This window comes from Erinaceus europaeus, chromosome 10, assembly GCF_950295315.1.
Source record: "Erinaceus europaeus chromosome 10, mEriEur2.1, whole genome shotgun sequence".
Lineage (NCBI taxonomy): Eukaryota > Metazoa > Chordata > Mammalia > Eulipotyphla > Erinaceidae > Erinaceus > Erinaceus europaeus.
Genome location: NC_080171.1, coordinates 97,185,404 through 97,206,873, shown reverse-complemented (window position 1 = coordinate 97,206,873; position 21,470 = coordinate 97,185,404). Strand labels below are relative to the sequence as shown.

Sequence of the window (21,470 nt, the reverse complement as noted above, 5' to 3'; positions counted from 1 at the left end):
TTTAACTTAGTAGGATAAGATCATTTAAAATCACAGCAAGAAAAAAAAAAAGAGGAGAGAAATTAATTTCCTTCTAGATACCCAACAGCTACTAAAAACAATACAGAGCTATCAAACTCAAGTATGAGTTATTAACACTACTTCTCAAATTTTCCTTGTAGGATGGCTCATTCAAAATGTGCAAAAAGAGAAGTCTTAAAAGTACAATTACTGTATAAGATAAGGTCCCAAATTCTAGTTGTATTTTCCTTGAGTCAGATAGTAATGTTAAAATGATCATGCTGTAAAAAGAAATTGGTAAGGATTATAAATTTATGATACTGTTTGAACAATTTATCACAAAAAAGGAAATGATTAGGTAAAACACAATTTCACTGTGATGCTAAACAATAAAGAACTAAGATGAAAATAAATTTAGGGTTCTACGATGAATGTTAGAGAAAGCTATTTAGTCAATGATCCAAACATATGGCATGCAAAGCATTAAACCATCACCACACTTTCCTAAAAGGTGCTATTTGTCATCATCCCACTAAGAAGTCAAGAAGTCAGGTATGCCTAGAGGCTCAGGATCAGGGTCTCATCATAAACATAAGTTATGATAATGAGGATGATGATGGCAGTGGCAGTCTGCAGGAAGAGCACACTGAGATAAACTGTGGCCAGCACTCTAACCACAGATCTATAAAGAACATACTCCCCACTGTACACACACAGACACACTCTTCTAAAAAGGCAACAAGAAAAGTGTTATGAAATATGTGCTCTGGGAATGAAGGAGCCAGGAAGTCCATGGGTCTACAAACCTGTGAGTGTTGAGAATCTGTCAGGCCCCAGATCATCTTTGTCTTTTTCTTGTTTCTCTTTCTTTCTAAATGGTATAGGAGCTGGAAATTAAATAAAGTCAGTAGTGTGATATATAACATACTGCACTACTTGGAAGACAGCAGTCATTTTGGAGTTAACTGATGTGCCAACATTTCTAAGTGAAAGGAGGTTGAAAAGCTTAAAAGCTAAGAAATTCCAAGTGTCAACTGATACCTGTTCTTAATAGCACTGACTGTTAAAGAAGCTTCCAAAATCTGCTTTGGGATCATCTGCCATAGGAAGAATGATTTAATGGAAATCTACTGGAACTAAACTGAAACCATTGCTTAAGAATAACACATTCAAATATCTGAGTCTCATTCTCCTCCTCATCAAGCAGGTTTGAGTATGATGTGGAAAGCATGCTCCTCAGCTCCTGAGTGCAACAGTGCTGAGAAGAGATCTTTTGAAGAAGTCCCTGGCTTTGATCAGGAATGATTTCTCCTTTCAGGAAGAGATGCTTTTGTCAACTCAAATCTAAACATCTACTGGTAGGATGCCAGGCTAGCCACAAAGAAAACAATTTTATACAGCTGCCTTCCAAAACAAACACTAATATTCTAGGTATAAACATTTTCAATGAACACAGGGATTAAAATTTTAAGTTTACTCCAGGAATGTAAAAGATGGATTTTCAATGTGTAATTATCAATAAATGTTGACTTTTCCCATAATAAGTATTAGCAAAACATGTCAAAAGTCCTATATATTTAGTGACATTGACATTTAAACAACTGTGGCCTGAGTGACTTCCATTACCACTTGCTGCAAAGAACAAGAACTGTCATTTCTAAAGGTCTTCTTTAGCAGTCATATGAACAAAACCAATTTCTACAGGTTCAAAACAGCTAGAACAGTAGGCCCAGCAAGCCATACTGAGGAGCTGACACACAGGCTCTCTGAGAGAGACTGAGGGCTCTGCTGCTTACTGCTAACATAGCATTCTAAGACTTTATAAAATTACCTTTAGGCATAGCTGAAACAAAACGTTTTCTCCACCAAGGTCTGTTCCTGTCTGATTTCTCGTCATCACTATCTTTGCGTTCTTCAGTCTGTAGAAAAAGTTTGATGCTTTATTTGGAGTTGGAGGACAGGACACATTACTATGAAAAGGATTTCAGTTAGCATGTGAAATATGAAAAGCCATTATTGCTTGCCTTGAAAGTAAAACTATTCTTATTTCTATGTAGGTAACTTTTGAAGCACAGAAGTATACTTTAAAAACTTCTATTTTTTTTTTTTTTACTAGCTCAGCTCTGGCTTATGATTGTGCTGGGGACTGAACCTGGGACCTCAGAGTCTCAGGTATAAGTCTTTTTGCATAACCATTATACTATCTCCTCATTCACTTAAAAATTTTTTTTAAAAAAAAGATTTATCTATTCATTAACAAAAAAGAAAGAGGGGACCAGGCGGTAGTGCAGTGGGCTAAGTGCACATAGCACAAAGCATAAGGACCGATGCAAGGATCCTGGTTTGAGCCCCCGGCTCCCCACCTGCAGGGGGTCGCTTCACAAGGGATGAAGCAGGTCTGCAGGTGTCTATCTTTCTCTCTCCCTCCTCTCTCAATTTCTCTCTGTCCTATCCAATAACAATGACAGCAATAACAACAATAACAACAATAATAATGATAAATAACAAGGGCTACAAAAGGGAAAAAATGGCCTTCAGAAGCAATGGATTTGTAGTGCAGGCACAAAGCCCAAGTGATAACCCTGGAGGCAAAAGAAAGAAAAGAACCAGAGCACCACTTTGGCACCTATGATGCCAGTGTCAAACTAAGAACCTCACTAGAGATTTTATGTGTCACCTTCTGGATTGTCCTTTTTAAACACTTAAAAAAAAAAAACTTTTATTGAGGGGTTAAGTACAGTTTTACATTATGTACAGGTTTACAGTATGGTTGTTTACACATGGGTAAAAAATTTTTTAATATTTATTTATCTATTCCCTTTTGTTGCCCTTGTTGTTTTATTGTTGTAGTTATTATTGTTGTTGTCATTGTTGGACAGGACAGAGAGAAATAGAGAGAGGAGGGGAAGACAGAAAAGGGGAGAGAAAGACAGACACCTGCAGATCTGTTTCACTGCCTGTGAAGAGGCTCCCCTGCAGATGGGGAGCTGGGGGCTCGAACCGGGATCCTTACATTGGTTCTTGCACTTTGCGTCATGTGCGCTTAACCCGCTGTGCTACCACCCGACTCCTGGGTAAAATTTTTTTCAAAAAAAAATTTTTTAAGATTTTTTAAAAAATATTTATTTATTTATTCCCTTTTGTTGCCCTTGTTGTTTTATTGTTGTAGTTATTATTATAGTTATTATTGTTGGACAGGACAGAGAGAAATGGAGAGAGGAGGGGAAGACAGAGAGAGGGAGAGAAAGACAGACACCTGCAGACCTGCTTCACCACCTGTGAAGCGACTCCCCTGTAGGTGGGGAACCAGGGGCTTGAACTGGGATCCTTATGCTGGTCCTTGCGCTTTGCGCCACATGCACTTAACCTGCTGCGCTACCGCCCGACTCCTCCGGGTAAAATTTCTTATCTCACCATGCCAGGTGTCTACAAAACACTCTCACTCCCAACTTGGGTCCTCTCCAACCCCCTTTTTAAAGCAGACTATGTTCTGCTCGATATGTCATTACTTAATACAAAGCAAAATGAAAGTTCAGTACAAAGCAGGCACTCAAATATTTATGGAATAAGTAAATATGATGCAAATAAGGTCTAAAGGAGTAGTGGGTATGACAGTAATAGAGTAGTATTAATAGCAAAATTGAGCATGTACTTCATGCAAAATAATCAACATAAGAAGGTATATTATCTGAACCAAGCTTTGGGAGAGTATTATTATTTTTTAAAGGTATTTTATTGTTTACTTTATGAAGAGAGACAGATAACAGAGTACCACTCTGGCCTATGTGGTTATGTAGTGCCAGAAATAGACACCAGGATCTAATGAATGCAAAGTAGTTCAACCCTTTTAGGAAACAATCTGAAGATTCCTCAGAACATTGGAAATGAACCTGCCACACAATCCAGCAACTCCACTGTATGGGATTGACCCAAAAGACACAGCAACACACATCTATGCACACCTGTGCTAACAGTGACAGTGTAATGATCCCGTTCTGAAAACTATCCAAATGTCTAATGACAGAGAGGTGGTTAAAGCCGTGATTTACATATATACTGGAATATTACTTCATTGTAAGGAATGATGAGGGAGCCAGGCAGTGGCGCACTGCATTAAGCGCACATATGAGCAAGCACAAGATTTGAGACCCCGCTCCCCACCTGCGGGAAAACACTTCATGAACGGTGAAGAGGTCTGCAGGTGTCTATCTTTTTCCTTCCCTCTCTATTTCCCCTCCCCTCTCAATATCTCTCTGTCCTATCAAATAAAAAAACAGAAAGAGAGAAAAAAAAAAAGAAGGAAAAAATGGCCACTGGGAGCCATGGCTCCATAGTGCTAGCACCAAGTTCCAGTGATAACCTTGGTGGAAAAAAAAAAAAGTAAGTAAAAGAAGAGAGTCGGGCGGTAGCACAGTGGGTTAAGCACATGTAGGGCAAAGTGCAAATGCTTAACCCGCTGCGCTACTGCCTGACTCCCAGTTTTTTGTTTTTTTTTAATCTTTAACATGTGAGCTCAACTGAGTGTGCCACTACCCAACCATTATTATCTTTATTTATTTATTGGACAGAGACAGTCAGAAATCAAGATAGAAGAGTTGATAGAGGACACAGACAGAGAGACAGCTATAACACTGCTTCACCACTCGCAAAGCTTTCCCCCTGCAGGTGGGGACCGGTAGTTCGAACCCAGATCCTGTGCCTTGTAACATGTGTGCTCAGCCAGGTATGCTACTACCCAGCCCCATGATTCATCTTAATTCTATATATTTACTCCATGCTCATTTCAGATATCAAGAGAACCAAGCAGACAGAAGACTAAAGCTTACTACAATTAGCGAAATTTTCTACATAACCTGCATACGTCACATACCTCTCCTCTTGAGGAGTCCTTACTCGGGGAGGAGGATGATGAGTGAGGTGTAGCCATCAAAGAAGTAGCACCGATGGCTGCAGTCGGGGGGAGTTCTCGATCTTCATTCCCTGGACGTCGGTTCCAGCTTGGATCACTCATGGGTCTCCGGACAGAAGATACTATATCAGAACTCCTGCTGCGAACTAATCTCTCAGGGTAAGAATGCCTTTGTTTGAATGCCTCCATTTCAGCTGGAGTTAAAACATGGGAACCAAAGTTTGGCAACCTGGCCTCATTTCCTCCCACGGTGCCTTCCAGGATTGGGGGATCTGGTGGTGGATGCGATGGCCTAGCATAGTGAACCTTGGGTCTTACCACAGCAGAGGCTCCTGTAAAACAGGGAAAGGAATTTTCAACTGAGATACAACTAATCCCCCCAAAAAGTATAACTAAAGGTGTTGGGGTCTTTTCCTCTCTGTTCATAGAAAAAGACAAGAATCAAAAAGTTCACTTGACTAGTTTACCTTCATGTGAAGACAAAGGATCGAACATGGCAAGAAGAGACTCTGACTGAGAAGGAGGAGAGGTCAGCTGATGGGCACCTAAAACGGACATGCAAATATTGAGACTTAGTCAGAACCATGACTCAGTGAGTTTTAACAAAGTGAAAAGTGTTCTCATATGCTTCCTGTTTTCTCTTTTCCATCAACTGGACATTGAGGGGGCATTTCAGGGGGAAATAAACATCAAATTCTAATTGAATTTGAAGTAATTCATCTTATTTTGTTACATCCATAGACTCTAATTACCTTTACACAGTCTAGCATGCACATGTTTAGAACTTTTAATGGTTAAACTGTACTTTTGTTAACGGAAAGAGAATAGAACCAGGAGATTGAAATCATCAAATTTTCAAAATGTCATAATTTCCCTGGGCCTTGCCTTCCTATCACCTATAAAAGAAGGCAATATTACTTAAAGAAGAAGTGTAAATAGTGTACAATAAAATTTGAAATTCTTGAAACACAAGAACTTGGGGGGGGAGTCAACTCTTATCTAAGGCCTCGGGAGAAATATGGTAGTGGTTGTTGAGGGGATGGAGGCACAGAAATCTGGTGGTGGTGCAGTAAAGCATGTGCTTTACTCCTGCCCCCCTTCTCTTATAATCTTCCTTCTTTCCTTCCTTCCTACCACCCTCCCTTCCTTCCTTCCTCCTTTCCTTTCTTTCTCACTATCTTTACTACTGGATAGACAGAAAGAAATTAAGAGGAGTGGAGGAGATATAGAGAAGGAAAGAGACAGAGAGACAACAGCAGCCCTGCTTCACCACTCATGAAGCTTACCCCCTGCAGGTGGGGGCCGTGAGCTTGAAGCTAGGTCTCTGTACACTGTAATGTCAGCACCAGGAAGAACTCTAAGAATGATAAGAAAGTGTTGTAGTGTCTCTCCTCTGCCTCCTATACTATCCCCACCCCCATTTCCTGGCCCAGAAAAATGAAGAGTAAAAACTGAGGCAGGGGAGGTAGTTTTGCAGCATTTCATATGTATAAAGTCTTACGTTAACTCCTGGCACCATAGGAAAAAAAAAGTTTTTAAACATCCAATCCATTAAGCTCACAATAAAATCATGCAAGTGCTTTTCCTTCAGACACTTCATATTTCAGAATGCAGTAGAAATGCACTAAAGGGTAGTCTGGGAGGTGGCTCAGTGATAAGGCTTTGGACTCTCAAGCATGAGGTCCTGAGTTCAATCCCCGGCAGCACATGTGCCAGAGTGATGTCTAGTTTTTTCTCTCTCCTCCTATCTTTCTCATTAATAAATAAATAAAATCTTAAAATATATATAAAAAAAAAGCACTGAGGGGGAGTTGGGCAGTAGTGCAGCAGGTTAAGCGCACATGGCACAAAGTGGAAGGACTGGTGTAAGGATCCCAGGTCAAGCTCCCCTACCTGCAGGGAGTTGCTTCACAAGTGGTGAAGCAGGTCTGCAGGTGACTATCTTTCTCTCCCCCTCTCTGTCTTCCCCTCCCCTCTCCATTTCTCTGTGTCCTATCCAACAACAACATCAATGACAATAATAATAACTACAACAACAAGGGCAACAAAAGGGGAAATAAATAAATATGCAAAAAATTTAGGATAATTCCTATTCACACAGAACATTAAAAACTATGTACTTAAGGGACAAAATGTGATAGTATAATTTTTACAAATTCTTAAGGTAAAGGTGCTTAAATGGGTGGGAAATACAATAACTGCTGCCACCCTTTGGTGCCACTTCTCAGCTTCAATTCATACTACAGGGCCAGGAAAACTTTATGTTTGCTTGGGTACCCTCAGTGCAGATGCTAATAAAGGATAACCTGTAATTATTAGGAAAAATAGCTTTCTGAGAGAGAGAGAGAAAGGAGAAGAAGAAACAGACAGAGGTAAGAGATACCACGGCACTCCTCTCCTCTAGCAGTGGAGGCCTTCCACCCCTGCCAGAGTGCTGTGCATGATGCTCTCAAGTGCTCTCTGGACTCAAACCGAGGGTCTCACATGTAAAAGGTACATATTACACCAGGTAAGCCATCAGCTGGCTCGTCAGGAAAAGTTTTGTGTAGGCTTTTTTTTTTTTTTTTTGACACCTGCAGACCTGCTTCACCACCTGTGAAGCGACTCTTCTGCAGGTGGGGAGCCAGGGGCTCAAACCAGGATCCTTATGCTGGTCCTTGTGCTTTGCGCCACGTGCGCTAAACCCGCTGCGCTACTGCCAAACTCCCAAGTTTTGACTTTTTATCTTTCACCCTCCAAAGGGGTCTTTAGCACCTTCGCTGGTCCATGGAGACAACAATTTGAAAATTGTTAGTGTGGAACAGTGGTTTTCAACTGGGGCTGTTTTGTCGTTTGGCAGTACCAAGATCATTTGGTAGTACCAAGAGACATTTTTGGCTGTCACAACTGGAAAGGTATGAGAGAGAAGAGATCGGTAGTGATAGAGGTCAGAGATATTAAATCTGCCCCCACAACAAAGAATCACCTGACTCCAAATGTCTGAGTGTTGAAGTTCTAGCCCTTGTTTTAGGATAAGAGGGAGGGGGAGAGGAAAAAAAGGAAAGAAGGGGAGTTGGCTCAAAAGCCAGCACTCAATATGCAAACTCACTGCTAGCATTTCAGGGGTATTGTTTCTAAGATAGGCTTTTTAAAAAATTTTATTTATTTTTGATTTTTTTACTATCTTTACTTATTTGATAGAGACTGTTAGAAATCGAGAGGTAAGGGGGAGACAGAGAGGAAGACAGTGGGGCCAGGCAGTGGCACAACTGGTTAAGTGCACACATTCAGTGCGTAAGGACCCAGGTTCAAGACCCTGGTCACCACCTGCAGGCAGAAAGCTTCACAAGTAGAGAAGCAGAGTCTCTCTCCCTCTCTATCTCCCCCACTCCTCTCAATTTCTCTCTGTCTCTATTCAATAATTAATTAACTAATTAATTAATTTTAAAGGGGGAAGGAGAGAGACCAAGAGACGCCTGCAGTACTGCTTTACCACTCACAAAGCTTTTCCTCTGAAGGTGGGGTCCGAGGGCTCAAGCCTGGGTTTTTATGAACTGTAGCATGTGCACTCAACCAGGTGCGCCACCATCCAGTCCCCATAGGCTTTTTAAAAAAAAAAAGTTTAAATAGGGAGTTGGGCAGTAGCGCAGCAGGTTACGTGCACATGGCGCAAAGTGCAAGGACCAGGTTAGAGCCCCTGGCTCCCCACCTGCAGGGGAGTCGCTTCACAGGTGGTGAAGCAGGTCTGAAGGTGTCTTCGTCTCCCCCGTGTCTTCCCCTCCTCTCTCTATTTCTCTCTGTCCTATCTAACAACAACAATAAAAAAAAAGTTTAAATATCCTGTATATAGAATTTTTTTAGAACTGACAAATAGGTCACTTGGACAGTATGCTGCTTTGCCATGGGCATGTCCCACGTTTGAATACAGCTCCATTACATTGAAGGAAGCTTCAGTGCTGTAGATTCTTTCCCTCTCTCTTTCTGTCTCTTATCTAAAAAAGTCAGCCTGGAGCAGTGAAGCACTGGAGATGACCACCCCACCACAAAATAAATATAACTATATATATATATATATATGTGTGTGTGTGTATATATATATGTGTGTGTGTGTGTGTGTGTATATATATATATATATATATATATATATATATCTTCAAATAAGATTTCCACATGGTGTTATAATCCAAATATTTCTCTAAATTATTAAATATTCTTTAAAACATCTGAATGCAAATACATAAAATTCCTCACAGCTAAGGAGGTAGCTCAGTGAGTAAAACAGAGCCTATATGCATGAAATCCTGGGTTCAATCCCTGGCACTACATATGTGGTCAGGGTCTCCCTCCCTCTCTCTCTCTCTCTCTTCCTCTCTCTCTCATTAGAAAAAAAAAAATTGCAATGGTCCAGGAGGTGGCGCAGTAGATAAAGCATTGGATTCCCAACCATGAGGTCCTGAGTTCAATTCCCGGCAGCACATGTACCAGAGTGATGTCTGGTTTTCTCTCTCCTCCTATCTTTCTTGTGAATAAATAAATAAATTATTTTTTTTTAAAAAAACTGCATACCTGCCTAAATTCTAGTGAATAGTTACATCATGCAGCCTGGGACGTGGCAAAGTGAATAAAGCAATGAACTCTTAATCTTAAGCATGAGTTCACCCCCCATAACTGCATGTGCCAGAGTTATGCTTTGGAATGCATGAGCACAGCACTCCCCCCCTCCCCATTAATAATGTTTTAAAAAGTGGTTACATAAAAATCCATCCAGTTTTTCAATTCTGATGTTATTTCTAATTTTCTGCCAATATGCATATCATAAAAAACATTTTTGTGCATGAAACTCTCCGTACATGAAAAGGCTATCTTGGGAGTCGGGCTGTAGCGCAGCGGGTTAAGCGCAGGTGGTGCAAAGCACAAGGACCAGCACAAGGATCCTGGTTCGAACCCCGGCTCCCCACCTGCAGGGGAGTCGCTTCACAGGCGGTGAAGCAGGTCTGCAGGTGTCTATCTTTCTCTCCTCCTCTCTGTCTTCCCCTCCTCTCTCCATTTCTCTCTGTCCTATCCAACACGGACAACAACAATAATAACTACAACAATAAAACAACAAGGGCAACAAAAGGGAATAAATAAATAAAATAAATATTAAAAAAAAAAAGGCTATCTTATGACTGATTCCTAAGTGGACTAACTGAACCAAATTTAGTATGTGAAGTTTTTTGTTTTTTGGTCATTACCAGGGCTTTACAACTTTTTAAAAATTTACCAATTTTTCATATAGAAAGAGATAGAGAGACGGAACAATACCAGAGTACCTCTCTATCTCTCCCCCCATGTCTAAATAAAAACAATTTTTAAAATTGAGCCCATGGTATAACACATGCACATGGTCCTAAATTCATTCCCTCCTACCACATAAACAAAATAATAAAAGTCATTCTACTTACCATGAGCTACTTCATCCATATCTGGACTAGTGACAGAATCTTTCCCCCCAAAATCAGAACTACACTCAGACCGCAAGTCTTCTATTTTATTGGGAATATCCTCAGAGGTCGCACTTATGCCTTCAAAAAATAACAGTACAAAAATTAGCAGCAAAAACAAAACAATCACAAGAAACCAGTGTATGAGGCTTAGAGAAATTTAACTATTCTCCAGTTTTCTGTCTTGCTTGGCATTATACCCTTTACTGTATTGATGCTTAAGTAGATTTACACTGATTCATAATAATCATTACCATGATGTATTATGTAAATATAGTATCAGAGGCAATCCAGAACAGATACAGAAGGAAAACACAGAGATTAATTGTGAATTAATTCAATAGGCTCTCTAAAGTCACATATTAAGTTCTCATAGATTAAACTAGAGGTCCCTAGAAACAATGTTGTATCCTAGGGGTTATTCTGTCAAATAAGACATATCTCTTAGCCATCAACTTTACAGGTGGAGTGGCAGGGACACACCTTCAAATCCTTATTCCTTAAAACAAGACAGACATACCCGACACAACACTGAGGCCTGGTGTGCTGGGACGGGAACTGACCTCCCTGACATCCGTATCATCAGATGTGCTACCCAGTCCAGAGCAGCTCTCCAATTCTTGCAGGCGTTCCTCCTGCTTTAGATCTGGGGCTTCTAAGTAGAAGAGTGAGGTATCGTGTTAGTGTTTCTGTTAACATGCACAGTTTCATGACCCAAGATGAATGAAATCAGTGTAAATAGTTGTCTAAGTCTGGGACAATTAGAAAAGATACTTTAAGAAGTCAAAGTTGGTGGTCCAGGAGGTGGCGCAGTGGCTAAGAAACTAGACTCTCAAGCATGAGGTCCTGAGTTCAATCCCTGGCAGCACATGTACCAGAGTGATGTCTGGCTCTTTCTCTCTCTCCTCATATCTTTCTCATTAAAAAATAAATAAATAAAATCTTAAAAAAATAGAAAGAAAAAGTCAAAGTTGTAGTCTGGGAGATGGCACCGAGGATAAAGCACTGGAACTTTAAGCATGAAGTCCTGAGTTCAACCCCTGACAACACATGCACCACAGTGATGTTTGGTTCTGTCTCTCTCCCTCCTATCTTTCTCATTAATAAATAAATTCTCTTTTTAGTATCGTATTTATTTATGAGAAAAATAGGAAGAGAAAGAGAAAGAACCAGACACCACTCTGGTACATGTGCTGCCGGGGATTGAACTTAGGACCTCATGCATGAGGGTCCAACACTTTATCCAATGTTCCACCTCCTGGACCACAATAAATAAATTCTTAAGGAAGTCAGGTGGTAATGCAGCGGGTTAGGCACACGTGGCACAAAGCACAAGGACCAGTATAAGGATGCCGGTTCAAGCCCCCGGCTCCCCACCTGCAGGGGAGTCACTTCACAAGCGGTGAAGCAGGTCTGCAGGTGTCTATCTTTCTCTCCCCTTCTCTGCCTTCCCCTCCTCTCTCCATTTCTCTCTGTCCTATCCAACAATGATGGCCTCAATAACAACAATAATAACTACAACAAGGGCAACAAAAGGCAATAAACAAATTAAACACTTAAAAATAAATAAAATAAAAAATAAATTCTTTAAAAAAATGAAGTCAAAATTGTGATTGTCACCCAACATAGGCCAGGCACAGATGGAAATTCTCATACAGTATGGTACTGGTTAACATGCACACTGAAGAGGAGCTACTTTTTCAAAGGTAACTATTATACTCTATAGAGAGCTTATTCTCGCTTTATGTAAACGTTAGCATGTCTGAATATTTTAACATTTTAAATGTCAATATAATCATTCTTCTTGAGAGATCAAAGAAAATACAATTCAGACATAAAATACTTATATTTATATTCTGAGGTTGAGAAAGACAAAGATTTTATCCCCATAATAAAAAAGGAGAAATAAAATACATGAAAGTATAACATACTTCATATGCATTTGTAACAATCCCATACTAAATAATTTTCATGACTTGGCTGGGGAAACAGCATGATTATATGAAAAGACTTTCAAGTCTGATGCATCAAAGGTCCAGGTTCAATCCCCAGCACCACCTTAAGTAAGTTAGAGCTAAGTAGTGCCCTGGTTAAAAATAAATACATATAGATAGATATAGACAGATATAGACAGATATAGATATACAGATATAGATATATATCTATAGATATATATATGCATCTATGTAGATAGACAGACAGACAGATAGATAGACAGATATAGATAGATATTACAGGGGCAAAGAGATAGCTCTCCCAGTAGAATGTGTTGTTTACCATATATCAGTCTCTGGTTCCAACCCCAACACTATAATGAAACACCACAGAACCTGGGGAGACTCCACGAATGGTGGAACAGTGCTAAAGTATCTCTCCCTCTCTTCCTTAAGACACCACACCTCCCCTTTTTCTCTATCTAAAATTAAAAGAATGAAAAAGTCAGTCCAGGGACAATGAATCACACATGTAAGGCTCTTGCTCAAGAACAATGAAATACACTGGGCATATTTTAAAAGGTTATGTCCTCTACTGAGAAAAATCTAAGCATGCTTACCAGGCATCTATCCATAGAAGTAACTCCTACTATGATGAGTGACTGGGAGACAATATCTTACAGAGCACCCTGACAAGTTAATGACATTAGCATCCAAAATAACTGAACAGAGTCAGAAAGCATCTACTACCTTAGTCTATGCCATTCAATACTCTATTTTTCTTGAAGGATAGAAAATGTGCTAAATGAATTTTTTTATTATCTTTATTTATTGGATAGAGACAGTCAGAAATTGAGAGGAGGGGGAGATAGAAAGACAGAGAGACACCTGAAGCCCTGCTTCACCACTTGCAAAGCTTTCCCCCTGCAGGTGGGGACTGGGGGCTTGGCCCGGGTCCTTGCACACTGTAACATGTGCGCTCAGCCAGATGCGCCACCACCCAGCCCCTAAAAGAATTTTCCACTTGAAATTCTTAGCACTGTGACTGTCTCACTTGTCAAATGTATACTTGACAAATTGTAAAACTTCTGTATATAAACAATTTTTTTTTTTGATGACAGTATACTAACCTGAGTCACTTGGTAATACCTCTACACTCCAAGCTTCGCTTGTTGTCTCTGATATGGTGGAACCAGTGCAAGGATCAAGAAGCACTGACCCTGGACCTGGCAGGCACAACAAACTGCCTAACATACTCTCTGCTGCTGCACCTGTAATAATCAGTGAAGAAGAAGAAGTTAATAAAGATCCTGATGGAAAGCACAGTGATAATGGAGAAAAGGCAAATACTGGGCTAACTAACAAAATCTTTTATCGCCCTAGAAGAAGGAAGCAAAGTAAGAAGCATTTCAATCCATCACATCATTAAAAACACAAATTTCCCATTTGGGTCACTATGACACAAGCTCCTTTTCATCAGTTTTTAATTTTACCTTAATGAGAAAGTGATACAGAGAGAAAGATAGTTACTTAAAAATACAGAGGGGACCAGGCAGTAGCGCAGAGAGTTAAACACACAAGGCGCAAAGCACAAAGACCGGCATAAGGATCCTGGTTCCAGCCCTTGGTTCCCCACCTGCAGGGGAGTCTCTTCACAGGCAGTGAAGCAGGTCTGCAGGTGTCTTTCTCTCCCCTTCTCTGTCTTCCCCTCCTCTCTCCATTTCTCTCTGTCCTACAATAATGACATCAATAACAACAGCAACAATTACAGCAAGGACAACAAAAGGGAAAATAAATAAATAAAAATTTAAAAATAAAAAATACAAACAGGGAGTCAGGCTGTAGCACAGTGGGTTAAGCGCAGATCGCGCAAAGACAGGCCTAAGCATCCTGGTACAAGCCCCTGGCTCACCACCTGCAGGGCAGTTGCTTCACAGGCAGTAAAGCAGGTCTGCAGGTGTCTTTCTCTCCTCCTCTCTGTCTTCCTCTCCTCTTTCCATTTCTCTCTGTGTTATGCAATAAGGATGACATCAATAACTACAACAATAATAACTACAACAAGGGCAACAAAAGGGATTAAGAAAAGAAAGAAAGAAAGAAACAAACAGGAAGGGTGAAACATCATTTGTATACCTGAAGGTCAGAATGTTTCACTGCTTCTGACTAAGCCCAATACAAGAGCAACTCTACATCAGGAAATGAAAAACTTTTGGGGAAAAAAAAGGTATTTGTAAAAGTTGTTCCTTTGAGAAGTTAATTTTAAGAAGTTGCCATGTAAAAAATATAAACACTTTTAAGTTATGATTTCTATGCAATTATATATTAATGTCTTTGATGCTAGTATTCTGAAATCATATTACATATTGATAGTATGGATGCAGTCTCCTGGAATGATAATGTCTTAGAGTTTAAACATAAATTGTCTCTTTTCAACATGTCTACTCTTGAGTTTATTGTTATATGATAAATTATGGTGATGTCAAATAAATCAAAGATTAATCTCAATAAATAAATATTGAAAAGTTGATGTAGGATATATATATATATATATATATGTATGTATCAGTGGTAGAGTATATGACAAAGAGTAGGTAATATCTAAAAACATTACATAACAATTACCTGCAATTTCTTGCAAGCGATCTTCATCGATGTTAGGGTCAAAATCACTTCCCAGGACATCTGTACTCCAGGTCTCACTCACTGTTTCTGATATATCCCTATCATCCGTCAGTCCCATCATATCACGAATTTCAAACTTCCTTAGCTTATCATCAAGGTTATCTTGTGTTGTAGCTATCAAAAACAAAATTAAACCCTTAAAAAAAAAGTTGTACACCTATGATTTTTAAATGAACTTTAAAGGAACATGTCTTTGAACTTGTTCTTTTAGGTAAAGGGCTGGGCTTGAACCTGGGTTACTCACATGGCAAAGCAAGTGCATTATAAAGTGAGCTATTTACACCAGCCTTAAATTCTAGTGTAATGGTTTTCATTTAATTAACCTATATTTCTTCTCTTTTGGCATGTTATCAATATACATGCAAATACAGTTTCTCCTGAAACCAGGAAAATTCTTTTGCCACTTAAACAATCGTATTCAACCTCACTTTACCTTGCTCATGTTCTAACAGTTGTAGGACTTCAACTCCATTACTCCCAGAAGGTCCTGCTCCAAGTTCTGACACAGACTCTCCTTCCAGGTCTAGAGAAGACACTGAATTGGATCGGTTTGAAGGACCTAGAAATATGTTCAAATCATCAGTGATCTTTTTTTTTTCTTAATATTTATTTTATTTATTTATTCCCTTTTGTTGCCCTTGTTGTTTTATTGTTGTAGTTATTATTGTTGTTGTCGTTGTTGGATAGGACAGAGAGAAATGGAGAGAGGAGGGGAAGACAGAGAGGAGGAGAGAAAGATAGACACCTGCAGACCTGCTTCACTGCCTGTGAAGCGACTCCCCTGCACGTGGGGAGCCGGGGTTCGAACCGGGAACCTTATGCTGGTCCTTGTGCTTTGCGCCACCTGCGCTTAACCCGCTGCGCTACAGCCCGACTCCCATCAGTGATCTTTTTAAGAATCATAAGCATCAGGCAGTTTTTCATGCCTTAATAAGAAACTACAGAATGACTGAAGTACTTTTAATATTATATTTATACTTCAAAGTCTAGAAGCCAGCAAGTAACTGTCCCAAAGAGCACATACTTTATCATACCCAAGGACCTGGGTTTAAGGCTGACACCACACAGGAGCAGCATACATGGCACTGGAGGAATGGTAGAGCAGCATTACCCTATCTCTCTCTCTCTCTCTCTCTATCTTCCTCTCTCTCTCTGCCTGACTCACCTGAAATTTTTTAAAATTGGGGAAGGGGGGGCTGAGGGAGTCTGTCAGAAGCAGTGGTAGTGCATATGTGTGAGACTCAAAAGCAAAAAAAAAATTAAGAGCTCTTTAAGGCAATATTTTTCTTCTAAAAATATGTCATACTTAATCAAAAATTCACCTGGGGAGTCTAGGCGTTAATACACCCAGTTGAGCACATGTTACAATACACAAGGACTCAGGTTCAAGCCCCTGCTCCCCACCTGCACGGGGAAAGCTTCATGAGTGGTGTAGTACTGCAAGTGCCTCTCTGTCTCTATCAAATAAATAAAGAATACTAAAAAATAAAAAATTTTAAGCTTTAAAAAAATTACCTTAGGACCTTGCCCTCAACTTGGATCAACAATGGTAGAGAATGTTCCATTCTCTGAAGGGAAGCTGGACAACATCCTCTATCCTACACCTGAGGAAGATGGGTCCTGATATTGGGGCAGCATGGAATGTTCCTACTCATGACCACAGAATCTACAGATTCTACAGGGATGCAGAGGTCACACAGGCTCCTAAGCTGAATATGGGCCCCAGATCACATCAAATAGATGGGGTTTACAATCAACAATATTTATACATCTTTCCCTTATTAGGAAGCTACTCTCTTCCCTGATCCAGCTTTCTGGTCCTTTTCCCAGCCATGACATTATCTTCCCAGATAATAACTTGGATCCACCTGCATATCAGATTTCAGGCTCAGGCAAAAAAAGAAAGAAAGAAAGAAAGAAAGAAAGAAAGAAAGAAAGAAAGAAAGAAAGAAAGAAAGAAAGGAAGAAAGGAAGAAAGAAAGGGAGAGAGGGAAAGAAAGAGAAAAGAAAAGAAAAGGAAAGAAAAGAAAAGAAAAACACTAGTATAGCTACAGGCCCTCTGAAATATAACTAAAATATGCCTACTACAATATGCCTACTAAAATATGCCTATCTACAATATCTGCAAAATGGAGGACGCCCCCCCCCCCCAACAATTCATCTGCACTATTCCAGCCTTTAGGTCCATGACTATATCTGCACTATTCCAGCCTTTAGGTCCAACAATTTGTTTGGCTTTGTATGTTAACTCTCTTTTCAGCCACCAGGTTCCAGATGCTAGCAGGATGCAACCAGACTTCCCTGGACAGACAACCCCATCAATGTGCCTTGGAGCTCCACTTCCCCAGAGCCCTTCCCCACTAGGGAAAGAGAGAGGCAGGCTGGGAGTATGGATCAACCTGTCAATGCCCATGTTCAGCAGGGAAGCAATTACAGAAGCAAGACCTTCCACTTTCTGTATCCCACAATGACAATAGGAAAACAATAGGAAAGCTATCAGGGGAGGGGATGGGATACAGAGTTCTGGGGTGGGAATTGTGTGAAGTTGTACTTGCTTCACCATTTGTGAAGTGACACCATTGCAGGCAGGAAACTGGGGGTTCAACCCAGAATCCTGCTTTGTACTATGTGTGCTTAACCTGGTGCGCCACTGCCCAAACCCCTGTATTTTCTTTCCATAAAAATGTAGCAAAAAGTACATAACATTGAAAGCTATATCATATCCCAGAGCATCAGTAAGTCCATTATTTTCCATTTAGACATGCATCATATCCCTCTAAAGGAGCTCTATAAGTTTTGGTATATATTAATACGAAAGAAACAAGACTTGGTATTACCCTACTTATGTCTCAGTGAAGACTTACATCTCTACCTTATATGAACAAAGTATCTTGTCATCTTGATTTTATTCAAGAAATCACCTTTACTGCCAAGTGTTCAAGATCATTAGGTGACAAGTCATCACACCCCTCAGTGAGAGGCACAGATAGTAAAATAACAATTTATAAGGCTCCTTTAAAGAACACAAAACAGAAATATTACTTGAATGACACAACTCCTTGAATGAAGTAACCCTTCACCTTCAGATATTCCTTCCAGATTATCACTGCAGAGGGAAAAGCGCAAGGTTTTATCAGGTTTACCGTGGAGTTTGTTTTCATCAACAGGGACATCTCCTTGTCCTCCATCTGAAAGCTGCATGTTTAGGACCTGGAAAAAAAAAAAAACCACTGGTTTGTCACAACTGAAATATTACTGGTAAGAACACAAGATACAGTAGATACATATTTAAGTTCTTAAATTATCATTAATAGAAAACCAAATGGCAAAGCTCTAAACAAAATTTTTTTAACCAGGGCAACAAAAGGGAATGAATAAATAAATAAATATAAAAAAATTAAAAAACAAACTTAAAAAAAATTTTAATGTTTTATTTATTTATTATTGTATAGAGACAGAGATAAATTGAGAGGGAAAGACAGAGAGGGAGAGAGAAGAAAGACACCTGCAGCCCTGCTTCACCACTTGTGAAACTTTCCCCCTGCAGGTGAGGACCAGGGGCTTGAACCTGGATCCTTGCACACTATAATGTGCACGCTTAACCAAGTGCCCCACTGCCTGGCCCCTCTAACCAAACTTTTGAGTACCACTGGAATAAAAGCACATCAGAACTCAGCCTATGCCTTTTTTGTCACTTTCCTGGTATCAGATACTGCACTGGCCTCAAATGAAACATCAGGTAAACAGTGACTATAGAGAACAAACTTTTGAAGTCAGCTAGATAATCCCTCTTGTATCCTTCTATAAAATTATTTAAGCTCTTTAAGCCTCAATTTCTTCATCTATAAGATGGTGATAGAATAGTATGTATGACATGGAGTTGCTGAGGATTGAAAAGATATCAGGTGTTTGGAATGGTAAAATGACACACTAGATTCACAGTGTACTTTTTCAAGAGTTAATGAACGAATCTGACAAGAAGAAAATCAAAAGGGAAGGGGGAGATAGAGAGACAGAGAGATACCTGCAGACCTACTTCACCATTCATGAAGCTTTCCTCCTACAGGTGGGGACCCGGGGCTTGAACCTAGGTCCTTGTACATTGTAACATGTAGACTCAACCAAGTGCCTCACCATCTGGCCCTAAAATTTTTAATTTTGTATATTCAAGCTAACTTGGACCTTTAAACTCATCAAAGTGAGAGATGTGCAACAAATCTTCAGGAAAGAAATTCATTTAAAGGCCTAGAGACTGGAATGAATTAAAGAAAAAAGACATAAAGAACATATTACAATGAAGACACACCTGGTTAAATGTACAAATTACAGTGTACAAGGTTTCTTAACATTGATAACAGTAAGTTAAATATAACAGTATGTTCATACCTCATTTTCTGACATCATCCCAGGTGTAAGCTGGGGACCTGTCCCTAAGGAAATGACCAACACTTCTTCTGGCTGTACCTCCTGGATGGTTTCTTGAAATGATCCTTCATGGTCCATATGTAAGTCCATAAGCACATTGGTGCGGCTTCTGCTCCGAGTTGCTAATAAAAATAATTCAAAGAGAAAAATAAGATGAGAAAAATATCACTTTGAATAAATATTTTTCTGTCAGTGTATAGACAATCTGCGCATGCACAAAAACAGTGGTGAAAATATAGGCAAGAAAAAAGACTAGGTATTTCTAGTTACTCTACTAATGACTAAAACAGATCCCATTTAAAACTAATATTCAGAAACAATGAACCTTGTTCACCTGACAGGGAGTGACAGGACAGTAAACAAAGCCATATCAATTTAAGAATTCAGCTGGCAAGAAAATCACTAATTTTTCCCTCTTTTTATTGTCCTTGTTGTTTTTTCACTACTTTATTTTTTTTTAATTTTATTTATTTATTCCCTTTTGTTGCCCTTGTTTTTTTTTTTATTGTTGTAGTTATTATTGTTGTTGTTGTTGGATAGGACAGAGATAAATGGAGAGAGGGAGGGGAAGACAGAGAGGAGGAGAGAAAGACACCTGCAGACCTGCTTCACCGCCTGTGAAGCGACTCCCCTGCAGGTGGGGAGCGGGGATTCGAACCGGGATCCTTTTGCCGGTCCTTGTGCTTTGCGCCACCTGCGCTTAGCCCGCTGCACTACAGCCCGACTCCCCACTACTTTATTTTTTTATAATCTTCTCAAGATACCTTCAACTGTTTCCTCTGTGTAATGATGTCAATGCCAAATGCCTCACATACTAATAACTGAAAATTGCAAAACATAAAAACCTACTTTCAAGAATATATAAGAAAATATTTCCCTATGTTGGAATATAAATTTCCTTTTCTGATTTATGGCAATATTCTACATTAATAAAGGATCTAATCATTTTTATATAGTTCCTAACCATAAGTTAAAACAATATTCTCTTCCTAAAATGATTTGCTTTATAGATTTTTTTTAAAATTTTGCTTACAGAAAACTTTACACAGTTTGACAATTTTTCCATGAGTTTTTAGTCTTAAATGATAAATTTCAGTTTTCTTTCCTCTGAAAATACAACCAGAACACTAAAGACAATTCTTTCCAGTGCAAAATAATCAAAAGTACAGAAATAAAGCAAAACCACTATTGTAATAAAAGCCTTTCAATTTCTCTTGGAGTGAGAGCTAACCAACCTGAAGACAGAAATATAATTATCTTTTCACCACAAAGCTGCACATTTGCTCATTAGTCACTTTCAAAATTCAGAGTACACAGCAATTTCCAAAAGTGTAAAACCAATCCACAGATTGTTAGTTGAGAGCTTAAACACACTTTACCCACTCACTATCTATTATCAAACTGTGAACTTAAATTCAACTTTAAGAGCAGCTATGTAGGGTGGGAGTAGATAGCATAATGGTTATGCAAAGAGACTCTCATGTCTTTGGTTTCAAAGTCCCAGGTTCAATCCCCAACACCATCATAAGCCAAAACTGAGCACTGCTCTGCAAAAAAAAGTCAGAGACTAAGAGCAGCTATGTGAATTTTTTTTTTATTTTAGCACCAATGATTAAACTGAAAACCATTTTCCTTTTTTTTTTTTTTTCCTTCCCTATCAGAGCACTGCTCAGCTCTGGTTTATGGTGGTGTGGTAAATTAAACCTGGGACTTTGGAGCCTCAGGCATGAGAGTCTCTCTGCATAACAATTATGCTATCTACCCCCACCCCCCACTTTCCCCACTCTATGATCTCAAGAGAAGATAAGGACAGACAGGAGGCAGTGAAAAAAAAACAATATATCTGAGCACCACACCACTATCCATAAAATCCCTCTGGCACTTTCCAAGGTACTACCATGTGCCAAAGACTGAACTCAAGGTGTGTGCTCTACCCACTGAGCTATTTCCCAGCTCCTACATGAATATTAAGTAATAAATTTTAATGATTTATATTTTTCAATATTTATCTATTAACATGAGAGAGGGAAAGGAAGGAAGAAAAGAAAGAACCAGAGT

The 21,470-nt window shown here is 39.5% G+C and overlaps 1 protein-coding gene across 5 annotated transcripts in view; it reads right to left on the bottom strand.

Moving 5' to 3' along the window:
- GAPVD1 (GTPase activating protein and VPS9 domains 1) overlaps nt 1-21,470 on the bottom strand; it is a 96,750-nt gene that overhangs the window by 17,428 nt on the left and 57,852 nt on the right. For 2 of the 5 annotated variants that reach the window (XM_007539991.3, XM_060200149.1), the window contains 11 exons: nt 19,374-19,534; nt 18,068-18,197; nt 15,421-15,546; nt 14,928-15,101; nt 13,436-13,576; nt 10,892-11,026; nt 10,333-10,452; nt 5,377-5,454; nt 4,871-5,241; nt 1,832-1,919; nt 807-887 (listed from right to left, as the gene is read on the bottom strand). In XM_007539991.3, the coding sequence (XP_007540053.1) occupies nt 807-887; nt 1,832-1,919; nt 4,871-5,241; nt 5,377-5,454; nt 10,333-10,452; nt 10,892-11,026; nt 13,436-13,576; nt 14,928-15,101; nt 15,421-15,546; nt 18,068-18,197; nt 19,374-19,534 (1,605 nt within the window). The remainder of the gene's footprint in view (nt 1-806; nt 888-1,831; nt 1,920-4,870; nt 5,242-5,376; nt 5,455-10,332; nt 10,453-10,891; nt 11,027-13,435; nt 13,577-14,927; nt 15,102-15,420; nt 15,547-18,067; nt 18,198-19,373; nt 19,535-21,470) is intronic. The other 3 variants (XM_060200150.1, XM_060200151.1, XM_060200152.1) reach the window with 3 other exon arrangements.